The 15,111-nt window shown below is 38.8% G+C and overlaps 1 protein-coding gene across 11 annotated transcripts in view; it reads left to right on the top strand.

Moving 5' to 3' along the window:
- Positions 1–8,901, top strand: part of CCDC158 (coiled-coil domain containing 158) — a 112,788-nt gene extending 103,887 nt beyond the window's left edge. For 10 of the 11 annotated variants that reach the window (XM_074228494.1, XM_074228497.1, XM_074228496.1 and 7 more), the window contains 3 exons: positions 331–516; positions 6,399–6,506; positions 8,700–8,901. In XM_074228494.1, the coding sequence (XP_074084595.1) occupies positions 331–516; positions 6,399–6,506; positions 8,700–8,776 (371 nt within the window). In that variant the 3' untranslated portion in view covers positions 8,777–8,901. The remainder of the gene's footprint in view (positions 1–330; positions 517–6,398; positions 6,507–8,699) is intronic. The other variant, XM_074228491.1, reaches the window with a different exon arrangement.
- Positions 8,902–15,111: the final 6,210 nt, after the last annotated feature.

The following is a 15,111-nucleotide window of genomic DNA, read 5'->3' as shown; positions in this document are numbered from 1 at the left end:
GTCTTTGCCCAGGGGACATAAAGAGTTGGACATGACTGAAATGACTCCAAAACAACCATGACAAAAATCATTTCCAAAGAGGTAAGCTGGTCTTTTTCCCAGAGAACACTCCAGAAAAGGGGGAAACACCAATCTGGGCTCAGATGGTGCCATTTTCTTGGCATTCTATGGTTGCTGTTAGTGAATGAGTTTGAGAAATGGAATGTGAAAACAAGGTAAAGGCCAAGAAGGGGAAGGGGAAATGTTGTGTAGAAGATGATAAAGACTTTTGTTTCAAGTTTGTATATTGTTTCATCAATCCCATGGGTTCCTATTTTGCTTGTGTTGTAGTAAGTCCTTCGATTACGGCAGTTGGGAGTCGCTATGGCACCTCCCCTAAAAAGTTCTCCCAGGAGCCAAAGACTACAACAGAGAGGACTCCGGCACACTCCCACTTGACCAGCTCAGCCGAAGATTCTCTGTCTTCCAAATCAGACTACAGAGCTGCTAAACTCTCCCTTACATCTGATGTTAAAGGTATGGGTGCCCCAATGGAGTTGAGAGACCTTGCTGGTTTCTTTCTATTACAGGGAATGACTCAATATTTTCACATAGAGATTTCATATGATCTTAGCTTTACTTAAGCAAAATAATTCATTTAAAATAAATTCTGGTGCTCTATGATTTGATGAAAGCCCTTTTTGGTTTTCTTTTTTTTAAAAGCAGAATATATAATTTACATATATTAATCAGGTGATTTGATTCCCCCCCAAGCCAATAGTTTAGAATTTTTCTCTTGTTTAAATATTTTTGCCATCCTTTTAAAGTCAGTGTCCTTCAGTCCCAGTTCTTACAACCATTCTAAATCTTAGCACATTATGTCAATGTAGATTATTATACAACTTTGTCAAAAAGTCTCGTTTTTAATTACCAGTTCATTTATTGAATCTAAAAGAAAAAGGATGCCAAAATCAAGATCTAGCTACTGCTTCTTCCCTGTTCTGAATGTTTTCCTGTTTCTTCCTTTGTTGTTTCTCCTCATCTCTTTTATTTCTATGAAGATGATTTTCATATCTACTTACCAGCCCTAACCTCTTTCTTGACCTCAAGTCTCTCATTTTCAGTTGCCTATGGGATATTGTGAACTAGATGTCCTGTAGACATCTTTAATTCAACATGTATAAAACTGAACTCATTATCCTTCTCCCAACCCTTCCCGTTTTTTAACCTCCCTCTTAATATTGAGGGTATCACCACCAGTTTGAGTCACCCAAGTGACACTTGGGTGTCATCCTCAATTCCTCACTTTCTCTCATCCTACCTTATTTAAAAGCTACTTTATTGCTAAATACCTTAACCATCATCTGAACCTGTAGAGAACCTTACCCTTTCTGCTGGTGGAGGGTCTCACCTTGAAACTGATGCCTGCTAACTGTTCAGGATGGTGGTGGTTGAAGGTGGGGGTGGCTGGTAGCAATTTCTTAAAATATAACAACAGCAGAGTTTGTTGCATCAATTAACACTTTCTTTCCTTTGAAAACTCAGAGACCATTGTAATGTTACTGGTTGGCTTACTTTTTTTTTTTTAGTTTTTTGAGAGGCAATAAGGTTAAGTGACTTGCCCAAGGCCACACAGCTAGGTAATTATTAAGTGTCTGAGGCTGGAATTGAACTCAGGTCCTCCTGACTCCAGGGTCAGTGTTCTATCCACTGCACCGCCTAGTAACTCCAGGTTGGCCTACTTTCAATATTGTGTGTCTCAGAGACAAGGGAGACCTGAGAATAGAGACAGAAACAGAAACAGGAACTACCTGGAGTGGAGCAGTCAGAACACATACATTGCATTCATCATCTTAAATTGGTGTGGTTCATGGTGCCCTAAAACAATGACATCAAAGAATAAGTTTGGAATACTGTGGGAATTCCAAAATGTGGTGAGCACATGCTATAGGGAAAATGGTGCTAGTAGACTTGTTCTCAGGGATGCTACAGATCTTCAATTTGTAAAAAACACACTATCTGCAAAGTACAGTAAAGCAAGATAGGCCTGTAGTTGCCAATTCCTGTCAATTCTACCTTTATGACATTTCTCAAATGTGCTCAAAGAAGCCTTTCCTGATCTCTCTTAATCCTAAGATCTTCCCTCTGGGATGACTTCTCATTTATCCTGTTTGTATTTTGTTTGGTCTACCCTGGACCCCTTGGGTTCTTGCTCTGACCTTCTCCTTGAATTATTGAGGGTCAGAGCCCTGGGTGTTCAGGGCCCTTTCTGACTTGCTGAGCCCTAAGACTCTGGGCCAGGTGCCTCCTGTACCACCAGCAAGGCTTCACTATTCTCCATGCTCGGGTCTTCCAGGCCACACATGTCCCATCTCTGTACTCACTTTTATCATTGTCCTTGGGCTGAATTTTTGTACAGTTCCACAGTAGAAACAGTCACCTAGAGTGACTAAATTGGTTTTCCTCCCTCCCCTCCTCCCTTCCTTCCTTATCATTATGACATTTCCTTATCATTATTATGTGTGCTGTGAGCTTCAGAGGTTTTCTGGGGCAGTTATGAGGGAGCTGGGTATTCCACCTAACCCCTCCCCGCCACCATCCCCAACACCTCAGGCTGCCCTCCTCTGGATGGGTTCCAGCTTATTACTGTCCTTCAAATGTGTCTGAATGCAGTACTCCAAGTGAACTGCTGTCTTTCCATGCTTCCCTACTGCTGTGCTTGAGAAGTTGATCATATGAATCTCAAAAATAAGACCACATTTATTCCATTTAAATTTCATTTTTAATAGAAATTTTATTTTATTTTTCCAATTACATGCAATGGTAGTTTCTTGACATTCATCCATTTGCAAATTTATGAGTTACACTTTTTTCTACCACTCTACCTCCCTGTACCCTCCCCATGGTGGCAAAGAGTCCTGTAAAAGTTGTTCATGTACTTTTGTGTCAAACATATTTACATAATAGTCATGTTGTGAATGAGGAATTAGAACCAAGGGGAGAAGGAAAAAAACAAGAGATAGGAAGGAAAAACATAAAAGAAGTTTTAAAATAGTGAAGATAGTATACACTCAGATGAGGTGGTGTTTTTGCTCTGAATATGGCTCATACTATCTATAACAGGTTTTCCAGGATTGCCTTTGATCTCTGAACTGCTGAGAGATGCTGCATCTATCCTAGTCAATCAATTCACAGTATTGTTGTTAATATGTACAATGTTCTCCTGATTCTGCTCCCTTCACTCAGCATCAGTTTATGTATTTGTTTCCATGCTTTTCTAAATTCTTAATTCTCGTGATTTCTTCCAGAACAATAGTATTCCATAACATCCATATACCATAACTTGTTCAACCATTCCCCAATTGATAGGCATCCCCTTAATTCCCAATTCTTTGCCACTGCAAAAAGAGCTGTTACAAATATTTTTGAACATGTGAGACTTTTCTCATTTTTATTCTTTGGGATATAGACCTAATTTTTGTATTGCTGATCAAAGAGTATGATCAGTTTTATTGCTCTTTGGGCATAGTTCCAGTTTGCTCTCCAGAATGACTGAACCAGTTCACAACTCCACCAACAATGCATTTGTATCCCAATTAAATTTCATTTTAATCAGTTTAGCTCAATGTTCTGATGTGCCTCTTATCTTTTTGAATTCTGACTCTATCATTTACCATGCAACTTTCTATTTGCTTCAAATGTGAGAATTCACGTATCTAGTCTGCTAATATTGGGGCCCACCACTGGAGCCCTCCCTCCAAGCTGACATTAAGCTAGTCATGACTACTCTTTGGATTTAACCATTCAGCCAATCCTGAATCTGTCACACTCTCCTGTAGTCTAGGACATTTCTCTCCATCTTCTCTATGAGACACTTTATGCTTTGCTAAAACTAGCTAAATAATATCTACAGCATTCCCCTCATCTACCCATATTGGAATCATGTACAAAGAAAGAAAAGGGAAAGGAAGAAAAGAAGGGAAGGAAGGAAGGGAGAGAGGGAGGAAAGGAAGGGAGGGAAGAAGGAAAACCAATTTAATTTGGTGCCTAGTAGTGGTGTGAAGACTGCATCAGAGTGGTTTGAGACCTGAGGGAAGGAGATCAACATGGAGGCCATTTGCAATCATCCAGGTGAACTTTGATGAGGGCCTGGTCATAGCTGTGTGAGGAGAAGGGGGTATATGTGAGAGAATAACAACAAGACTTGACAACCTATCATTATGTAGTCAAGTGAGAGTTAAGTGAGAAGTTACAAATCTAGAAGACTGGAAAGATAGTGGTCCTCAAATCCAGCACTAGAGAAGTTTGGGAGAGGTTCATTCTTGGGAAAAATGAGTTCCAGTTTTGATATGTTAAAGTTTAAGATGCCTACTGTTAGAAATGTACAATGGGCAAGGGGTGATATGAGGCTCCAGATAAGGAGAAGAGACTGGGGGTGGAATTTTGTGTAGTAAAGAACTATGGAATGGATAAATTCTAGAGGTCATGGTGAAAATGAAAAATAGGCATTGGAGGAATATGGCATAGTTACAAATGGAATGATTGATTTCTATAAATAAATACATAATTTATATAAATTTATATAAATAAAATAAAGAGAGATCACGGAAAGATAGTGGGATTGAGCATGTGACCATCCTTGTATGTGGCTCCAGTGGTATGGAACAGTTATCTTTAGATTTCAGTAGACTGAAGAACTAGAAGATTTGAATAAATACCTAAATATATGTTTAAGTTGCCTCGGTTGCTTCAGGAATTGGTGTGAAGAGGAAGACAGTGAGCGTTGGCTTCTTTAAGAAAGGAAGAGAAATGAAAAAGGAGAATGCCTTGGGGCTACCCATATCATCTAGTGTGCTAGTGATCATTTCTATCTTTATTGCTTCCACATATTTGATAAATAGGCTATGTTTTTATTAAAGACCTTTATAAAAATGTTAATCAGAGCCAGACATAGACTCCACTAGAAAAATACTTCCCGAGTTGACATTACTAAGTCCCAAATACACTTACTAGTGTCTCAGTTGTGTCCTTTCAAAAGGACAGAATGTCCTTGTCAAATCCCTTTCCCACATCTCTGTGAATTCCCCTATTATTCTTGTCTCGTCCTCCTATCAAAAGAGACATGGAAGTTCTTGTGGAGTGGGAGCCAGCCTTGAAGATCAGCCTGCTCTCCAAGGTCACTTCCTTTTCTAATTGTTTCTGGATCTCCATTTTCGTCATCAGATATCTGTTAGAAGTTAATGCAGTTTAGCATTCATGTCTAAGAGGGTTATACTAGTTTCTGTCCCTCTCTGGCTTTTGCCATGACTTTCTTTTTCTTCCTTCCTTCCTTCCTTCCTTCCTTCCTTCCTTCCTTCCTTCCTTCCTTCCTTCCTTCCTTCCTTCCTTCCTTCCTTCCTTCCTTTCTTTCTTTCTTTCTTTCTTTCTTTCTTTCTTTCTTTCTTTCTTTCTTTCTTTCTTTCTTTCTGCAAGGCAATAGGGTTAAGTGGCTTGCCCAAGGCCACACAGGTAATTATGAAGTGTCTGACGCCGGATTGGAACTCAGGTCCTCCTGACTCCAGGGTTGTTGCTCTATCCACTGCACCACCTAGCTGCCCCTCCATGACTTTCTTATGGTAGATTTGTACCTATTATTCTAGTATCCATCTCATTTTCCCGCATTCAGCACTGTTTCCTTTCATTTCAGGTGGCAGCACTGCACTGTTCCACCACCAAGTACCACTCATCTCCTGACCTTAAGTCACACAATATGGAAGTGTTAACAATACCTGCATCAAATTATACCCCATCAAGGAACTTTAACATATCAAAATTAGGACTCATTTTTCCCCAGAACATAACCCATGTCCAGGTCACTCAGGCTTGATATTAAAAACTTGTAGTTGTAGTGAGGGGGTCTTACATTAAATTTTAAGTATTTCCCTCACCCCAGTATACATATAGTGAATTGAATTTTTTTTAAGCAACAAAACACATTTCTTTGGTTTTATTTGTATTTCTTTGTATTTGAAAGATTCATTTGTTTGCTTGTTAGTTTTTAAGACTGGGACTCCCCATTCTCACACAGACTTGAAAGTCACTGACTACTCAAAGGCCTGATCCCAATAAACACGGAAACTTTATCCTGCTCATTTCCAACCTAGTTAAGTTAGACGCTCTTTAGGCAACCTGGTGGTCTCCCCCTCCCACTGACTCATCAGTCAGACTTAGTGCAGATGCCCAATTGACTTAGTGTCCTGCAGCTCAGAACTTTAGAGCTCAAAGATTCACCAGCCTCAGCAACACCATATCCTGTAGGTTCACAACCTTTAAAGATGTCTAGCCCTTTTTTGAGTATTTTCCAAGGAAAACAGTTGGCTATGAATGGATTTTTTGTAATCAATTCTAATTTTGTGTTTAAATTTTGTTGTTGTTGTTAGTTTCTCAGAATCAACCAGTAGAAACAACTGGAAAAACATGTAGGAAGCTACAGAACAGACTGGAAAGTTTACAAAATCTGGTAGAAGATTTACAAATGAAAAACCAAGGTACTGAATGCTGTTGGAAGCTCCTCCTGGGCTCTTAAGAAAATTGGCATGTTTCTCTCCAAAAAGCCCTTCTAATGGGTATTCATAAGTATTAAGTATGGGAAGGATGTGAGAAAAGAAGACAGAACCCAAGTCCTAAATCAACCTTGTAGGCAAGCTGCCTAAATCCTGAGAGCTGCTTCCCTAATTGCAGCACAGGAAAAGAGAGTACTGTTTGCTTAATACAGTGAGAAATTGGGAAAGAAAAATGAAATTGTTAAAGAAATGTGTTTTTTTCTTTTTTTTTAAAGGAACGTTTTTTATTTTTTTTATTTTTATTAAAGATATTATTTGAGTTTTACAATTTCCCCCCCATCTTACTTCCCTCCCCCCACCTCCCCATGGAAAGCAATCTGTCAGTCTTTACTTTGTTTCCACGTTGTACCTTGATCCAAATTGGGTGTGATGAGAGAGAAATCATATCCTTAGAGAAGGGAAGAGAAGTCTCAGAGGTAACAAGATCAGACAATAAGCTATCTGGTTTTTTTTTCTAAATTAAAGGGAATAGTCCTTGCACTTTGTTCAAACTCCACAGCTCCTTATCTGGATACAGATGGCACTCTCCTTTGCAGACAGCCCAAAATTGTTCCCGATTGTTGCACTGATAGAATGAGCAAGTCCTTCAAGGTTGAACATCACTCCCATGTTGCTGTTAGGGTGTACAATATTTTTCTGGTTCTGCTCATCTCACTCAGCATCAGTTCATGCAAATCCCTCCAGGCTTCCCTGAAGTCCCATCCCTCCTGCTTTCTAATAAAACAATAGTGTTCCATGACATACATATACCACAGTTTGCTAATCCATTTCCCAATTGAAGAACATTTACTTGATTTCCAATTTAAAGAAATGTTTTTAAAGACTTTCAAAACAAAAATTATCCTACTGACCAACCATTAGCAGGACCAATGCTCTGAGTAGGTTGTCTTTTCACACTCTCCTCTGTTCTCCATCAGGACCAAGGACATAAGCAATTTGTGATTGTTTCCTTCTTGTTCTTTGTAAGCCTAGTATCTAGCACAGGAGGGGCTTGGTAGCTGGCAGGTCGATTTGTGCATTGCAGTATACAGTTTGGACAATTCAGTTCAATTTAACCTTTCTTAGTGGCACATGGTGACATAATGTCTCCAGGCATTATGCCAGCAACTGGGGATCCAAAGACTGAATGGAGGCAGTCCCTGCCCTCCAGGGCTGATATTCTGATGAGAAATATGACAGGTGTCCGAAGAAAAACTGAGAAAGGACCTGGCTCTGAAGAGGGCATGTGAGGAAATAGCCCCATGTAAGATCAAAAGGCCTTTATAAATATGAGATGCTGTTGTTTTCCATGTTGGCTTTGGTAGTCTTACTGACTTAAAAACTATGATTGTGTCATAGATCATAGATCTAAAACTGAACTATCCTTTTACAGGATAACAAACTAAGGCGAAAGGAGGTTGACTTACATGAAATCACACCCATAGTGAGTGCCAGAGATGCCAAAACATGAAAATAGCTCAGAGGCCCCTAGTCCAACATAAGGTAGAAAGAATGCCCAAGAGAAGGAGACTTGAAAAGAGCAGGATGGGAAAATCAAGGGAAGCAGGGCAGTAATAGTGGGTGATGCTCTAGAGAGATTTAAGATGAAGCTATCAAATTTAACAATTAGGAACTTGGATTATCTATAGGGAGCAATTGTAGTAGGGTCATGAAGTTGGAAGCCATAATGTAGTTGTCATATTCTTTAAGTTGACTTTTTTAGTAGAGCTGTGACTAGGGCAGAGTGAATGGTGTTTTGCACCAGGGCACTGAAATTTTGAGGTTGCTGACAGAATTTGGATTCCTACAGTGGCATAGAAACAACTGAACTTTGCAGCTAATCAGCAAGAATAATTTGTCTGACTATGCCAGATTCTTTCCACACTCCTTCAGGAACCCCAAAAGAGCTCCTCTTGAGCCTGGCCTCACCTTGAAGCCCTATGCCTAGAACCCCAGGTATCCCTTTACCTCATACCCAGCAAATTTGCCTTAAAGATGACTTGAGGGCATGGTTGGTGCAGTTTGCTTTTTGTTCCAAAATTGGTAGTTATAGTTCTAATTTTAAACAGCATTTAAAAGTTTGAAACCTCCTTTGCTTTTGCTCAGCCCAAACTCACTTGTGTTTTATTACCTTTTCAGCCATGTCTTCAATGATCAGGAATCAAGAAAAAAGAATACAAAAAGTGAAAGATCAAGAGAAGATGCTATTAAAATGAACCATCCCTTGCTTCATTTTTACATATGGACTATGCCTAATTAGCTGCCATGTTAAACATACCTATGATTCTGTGGAAGGTTTTTTTCTGTGAAAGTTTAATAAAAGAGTCAGAGTCGGAGTCAATATTTTTTGAGTGTCTTCTTTGTGCCAGATTTTGTCCTAAGTTCTGTGTATACAAAAGTTTCATGTCCAAAGGGAGACAAAACACAGAAGCTGAACAGTGAGGGTAGTGGGTGGGGAAGGGCATGATGAAGTTAAGTCATTAAGCTGATAGGAGTTTCCAAGGTGCTGTCATCTTACATTTTGAAGAGTCCAGAAATCTATCTGGGTGGGAAATAGGAGAATTCCCTGGGTGCCCTCCTTAAATGGAAAAGGACCAGGAAGGAGCCCTCCAAAGTCCATGCTGCACCCTCTCCAATCGGAGGGAGGGAGGAGTCCCAAAAGTAGGGGGTCCAGAGCAGAAGTGAGTTTGAGTGGATTTCATTTTAAAAGAATGAGTTTCAGGAGATGATGAAGTCCAGCAAAGTACCTGGGTGGGGAATGAGATTTCCAAGGGTGATATCTTTAAATGGAAGCTCAGGGAGAAGCAACCAGATCCACTTTATTTTTATCTCCAGTTGAAATAAAGCCATCATGTGATAGAGTTCCCAAAGGCAGGAAATGACAAAATAAAAACAGAACAAAACCCAAGACTAAATGGATTTATAAACAGATTCTACTATTTAAAGAATGATTCAAATGCTATATAAATTATTGGGAAAAATAGTAAAGAAGTAGGCCTACCAAATTCTAAGTGAGAAATAGAGTTTTGATGCCTAAACTAGGGAGAATCAAAACAGGAAAACTATATCCCTAAGGAATATTCATGCAAAAATTAAATACTAGCAATATATCACGAAGATCAGATGCTATGATAGATTGGATTTATACCAGGAATGCTGGACATTAAAACTATAAGCACAATTGACTATCCATGACAAAAACAGCAAAATATTCAATTTTTGTTGTTTCTTAGTTTCAGTGATATCCAACTCTGGACACATTTGGGGTTTTCTCAGAATTTTTGTTAGAAATGTCATAAACATGCATTTATTCAAGAAATACAATTATAATGTAGCTGACTTTTCAAGTGATTTTCCCACCTACTTACAACATGGTCTTTTTAAATCCAGATCAAGTCATGCTTATATCTGTCATAATCACAAACATTTTTTATTAAATACTACAACATCAATATTAAATTACTTTAGCAAAGTTAATTTGAAAAATAGCAAAATCAATATCTTTTAAACATCTGGATTTTCAGGTTTAGTGTTTATACTGATAATTGTTTTGAAATTGTCAAATATATTTCTCAGCATTCTCTTTGCTTTCCCCTAAAAAGAGGTTTTTTTATGGAAGACAATATAGTGTAACTACAGATATGAGGAACAGAATTCACCAGCTCCACTTACCTCTTTTAATCTTACTAAAGGGAAGTTCCAGTATAATCTTCATGGCTAGGTCTAGTTGCCAATAAGTGGCACTGTCGAAGTTAAAAGGAATTGTCTTACCCCTGTCCAAATAGCAAGGATGGGCTCAAGGGAATAGTCTCCAAAGCAAAGTAGTTCAAAAATAAAGCTGACCATAAAGATTATACTTACTAGGTGGTAGGTTTGACTCACAAAAGTGCAGAAATAGCTGGCACTCTCACCTGCAGAGGAGAGATCATATAAGACCATATTTGGAGCTAGAAGGAAACTTATGGACATTCTATTGCATTTAAAGATGAATAAGTTGAGGTCCAGGGATGTTAAGCATCACCTATGGGATTTTAATCTAGATCCTGTGACTCCAGAGACAGTATGCTTTCCACAGAATTACACTGCCTGCCTAATATATATTTCCCAGCTCAATAGAGAAAGCAGAGGATATCACCAGCTGTATGGGCAAATGGAAAGAATCAGTTCTAGAGACCAAAAAACATTCCTATTAGGACTGTCACAGATGTGGTGTGGATTGACAAGGATCCGCCCAGGAGTGGGATTAGTCCAACCTGTGTGTTCCCTCACCCTCTTGGATTCACTATACATGCTTTCTACACATCTTTCCTTTTCTATACCTGCTTTCTGGCTACATGTGTGTTCCCTTTCCCATATTTATTGTTGCCTCTTCTACAAGTATTCTCTACTGTGGCATTACAACTATGGGAAAGTTTACCCATTTGAATATAAAGCAATTTATATTACCATTTATTTGATTGCATTTTAATTAAATGTCTTTTGAATTTTTTTGTTCTTGTCTTATAAAAGGGAAATATCAATAGGGGTTCATGAAAAGATGCTGATCCAAGTGTTCCTTTGAATCTGAGGGTAGCTTTTAGGGTCCCTTGCTTGAGAGGGGCATCATCTGGTATATGTATATTTTTTTCTGGATGCTGTGGTATTATAGGGATCCAATATAGATTTTTTCTTTTTTATATATATTCTCCCCAGGTTACGATTGAGCAGTAAGATTTGTTGATTTGAATTTTATAGGCCAAACAAGTGATTTTAAAATAGCTGTTCCACTATTATATGTCAAATCAAAGTGTCATGGAAGTCTTGTTTATTTTGAAATCATATGAAATTATTGCATTTTTAAAAGTTCATATTAGAAAACTGGTGTTCAGGGTTGAAACTGATGCATTTTTGAGACCATCTGTTTTGAAGGTACCCAGGAATGATGACACTGTGCAAGATGTAGGTCATATTATAGATACATTGGAGGGATTTAAAATATAGATTATTATATATCCATCTGAAGAAAAAGCAAATGTAAATGGTCTGAAACTGTGATATATTCCAGCATTCTCCAAGTGATACTTATGATGGAATTGATTAAAAACTATTGTCCCCTTTTTGATTTTTATGAACAGTTGCAAAGTAAAGTGAACAGCACCAAGAGAACAATTTATACAGTAACAATATTGCAAAAATAGTCAATTTTCAAAGACTTAAGAACTCCAATTAGCATAATGATCAACAACAATTCCAAAGGACTCAATGCTGAAACATTTTGCACACTCCCGATAGAGTACAGATTTAGACATACAATTTTAGATCCAGTCAGTGTAGGAATCATGTTTAGTTTTTCTTTTTTTTAATTGGAGGAGGAAGAAGAGGTGGATTTTCATGTATTGTAAAGATAAAATTAAATGTTTAAAAATGAAGTCCCTTATTTCATTTAACAGAAGATGGTTAGAGAGTTTAACCCTCATGATGGGAGAAGGATGAATTGGATTTGAGGTAAGGAGTGTTCTGGCAATTTGTAGTCCAGAACTAGCGCCATCTCTGGCAATCAATACCATGGAATCCATGTCAAACAAAAGAACCAGTGATCCTCAGGCAGGATCCTCCATCTCCTTCTTTACATTGCTTGTCTCCTATATCTGAAATGTACTTGTCTCACTTCTACCTCATTCAATTCCCTTCTTTTTTCAGATATCATCTTCTAGATGTAACTTTTAATGATCTCTCCAAAATGCTAGTGCTCTCCTCCATTTGCCTTCTATTTATTCTCTTTATATATTTTTTCTGTATTTGTACCCCCCCCCCAGCTTCTAGCATGGTGTCTAGCAAATAGTAGGCAATTAATAAATGCTTATTGCTTGATAGGTGATTGATCCTGTGGTAGTATTGTGTCATAAAGGGCTAGCTTTGCAGACTTCATTTGGAAAGTTAAAGTCCCTCTCCAGGAGGAGCCTTCCTACCAAGTGAGGAACTTTGAGTCCTGATTAGAGCAGGCTACCAAAGGAATGCAGGAATGGTAGGGAGTAGATGCAGAGAAATTCAGATGATGCATGAAGAGTCTCATCCATTCCCTGCTGGCAGCATCCTGAAATCAGTATCTGATGGCGTATAGAGAGAAGATAGCTTGGATGGTGTTGAGGATTCATAGGGAATTCTTCATCCAATTTCTTAGCATGAAAGAAAGAGATGCTTTGACTTTGGGTTAAAAGGACAGTCGTTAAGGGAGCAGAGGTTGTGCAGGTCTTTAAGTCATAAAAGGTATGAAAGCACCCAGAAATGACCGAATATTGTGCTTCTTGGTTATTTAGAATTATGAAGAAAATAGAGATGAGGGACATTCTGGAAACAAATCATCATTTGTGCCTTCCTCCAAACATAGATGGACCCAGATTAATTAGCCAGATTCCATTAATTAGCCAGTTCTAGATGACCCAATGGGCCAGTGCCATCCCTCTTTTAAGAATGAACCAAAGCAACAAGGCAAGAATAAAACCACAAGAAACTGAACCATTTTCAAATAAAGGTACAAATTAAGGGCAGCTAGGTGGTGCAGTGGATAGAGCACTGGCCCTGGAGTCAGGAGTACCTGAGTTCAAATCCAGTCTCAGACACTTAATAATTACCTAGCTGTGTGGCCTTGGGCAAGCCACTTAACCCCATTGCCTTGTAAAACAAAAGTACAAATTATTCACTTCATTATTGGAGAAGATCACCATTTGGTCTGAATATACTTGAGAATTGACTTGGGTATTGACTTCTCAGAAGCTGGATTCCTTTGGATTACCATCAGAAAATGACAGGGAGAGTGGCAATAGGACTTCATCAACCATTTCTAGGACCTCTCCACCCAGAACATAGGATACTAGGTTGAAGTAACAGGAAAGAATGAAGGTGGAAAGTCCCAAAAGGACAATGAAGGACTTTTCTAACATTTACCTAGACATCCTGCACAAGGACCAGGCTTCAATGGACATGTCACATTACCCATTTTTGAGTGAATTTGGAGTTCCCTAAGGACATTATGGGTGCCAGTGAGGTGACCATCACAGCTCTAGGGTATCAAAACATCTGGAGAGTGTTGACATTGCTTGGGACCAACTCTGACTTCTTCAAAGTACTAGTACAAGATTTCAGTCAGTTGAGCTGTCCTTGGATTCCCTGACACACCTAACCTCCTTGAGGCATGACCCTGGATGACTCATTTAGCTTCTGTTTGCCTCAGTTTTCTCAATTGTACAAATTAATAAAGAACATTTTTATAGGTTTTTGCAAGGCAAATGAGGTTAAGTGACTTGCCCAAGGCCACACAGCTAGGTAATTATTAAATGTCTGAGATCAAATTTGAACTCAGGTACTCCTGACTCCAGGGTCAGTGTTCTGTCCACTGTGCCACCTAGCCACCCCAGTTTCCTGAATTGTAAAATGGGGATTATAATATCTACTTTCCAGTGTTGTGAGGATCAAATAAGATATTTGTAAAGCATTTACCAAGCACACAGTAGGCACTTAATAAAAATTCTCCTTCCTCCCTCCCTCCCTTCCCTTCCTCCCTTCAATTCCCCTTCCATCCCATGAAATGGGAAGTTTCTCTTCTATAAGAAAGGTCAAATAAGATACAGAGAAGAAATGGGATGTAAACAAAGCCAGAAAATCATTCGACATAAACTTTCTAACAATACCAATGAAAAGAACAATTCCCAGAAAATAAATGAAAACGAGGGCTACAAAATCACAGAGAAGGAGGAGACATCTCTCCTCACTCCTTTGTAGAGGTTAAGGATACACAGGGTGGAATATTCTAGACCATGTCAATTTTCTCCCTGATGTTTTGATCTGTTTTGTTGCCATTTTGATCTTCCAACATAATCCTACTCATTCCGGTTTTCCTTGATAAGGAAAGGAGTGAATTTTTTCCTTCTTGGTAGCACTTTGCCCATAATCTATTATGAATCATTGTTGCTGCTGAGTGTCTATTCAATTCTTTTTAGGCTAAAACTGCTGAGTCAGGTATTATTAAAGCTCCCCCTCCTGTTTCCTAATCCTTCCCTTGGCCTGGCACTCTACTACTCCCCAGAGCACATAGCAGCTGTGGTCTTCTTGGTGACAGCTGCAGCCTTATATTAGACCAATAACTATGTGGTTTTTTGGCTCTTAAGGGTTCTCAGCCTGTAAAGAGGCTGAACCATCTTGAGATCTGGGTTAGGGGAGGCTATTCTGCAAGTCTGGCAAGTTCTGAACAAATCTCTCTTTGCTGGAATAAGTCACTAGCAGCAACTGTGGAGAACTTTCTTTGCAAGAGCACTAATTTTGAATGATGAGCTGCTAGAGACTTTGCTAGTAGAGTAGTTAATTTACTGAAAATCTGACTAGGGAAAATAAGCTTGTTCTTTTCAAAGGAAATCCAAAGAATTGGTGAATCATCTACCTCCTTTCTCTTTTTTCCATCTGAAGGGGCAGAGGTTTAAAGCCTCAGTTCCTCTTTCCTCTTTGCTAAACTCTTCCTTATGGTTTCATTTAGATCTCTAGATAAAAAAAAAATTGATCTGAATCATTGTCTTAAACC

The sequence above is a fragment of the Macrotis lagotis genome, chromosome 3, assembly GCF_037893015.1.
Source record: "Macrotis lagotis isolate mMagLag1 chromosome 3, bilby.v1.9.chrom.fasta, whole genome shotgun sequence".
In the NCBI taxonomy this organism is placed as follows: domain Eukaryota; kingdom Metazoa; phylum Chordata; class Mammalia; order Peramelemorphia; family Peramelidae; genus Macrotis; species Macrotis lagotis.
Note: the sequence above shows the minus strand (reverse complement) of the source record. Positions and strands in the feature narration are given on the sequence as shown.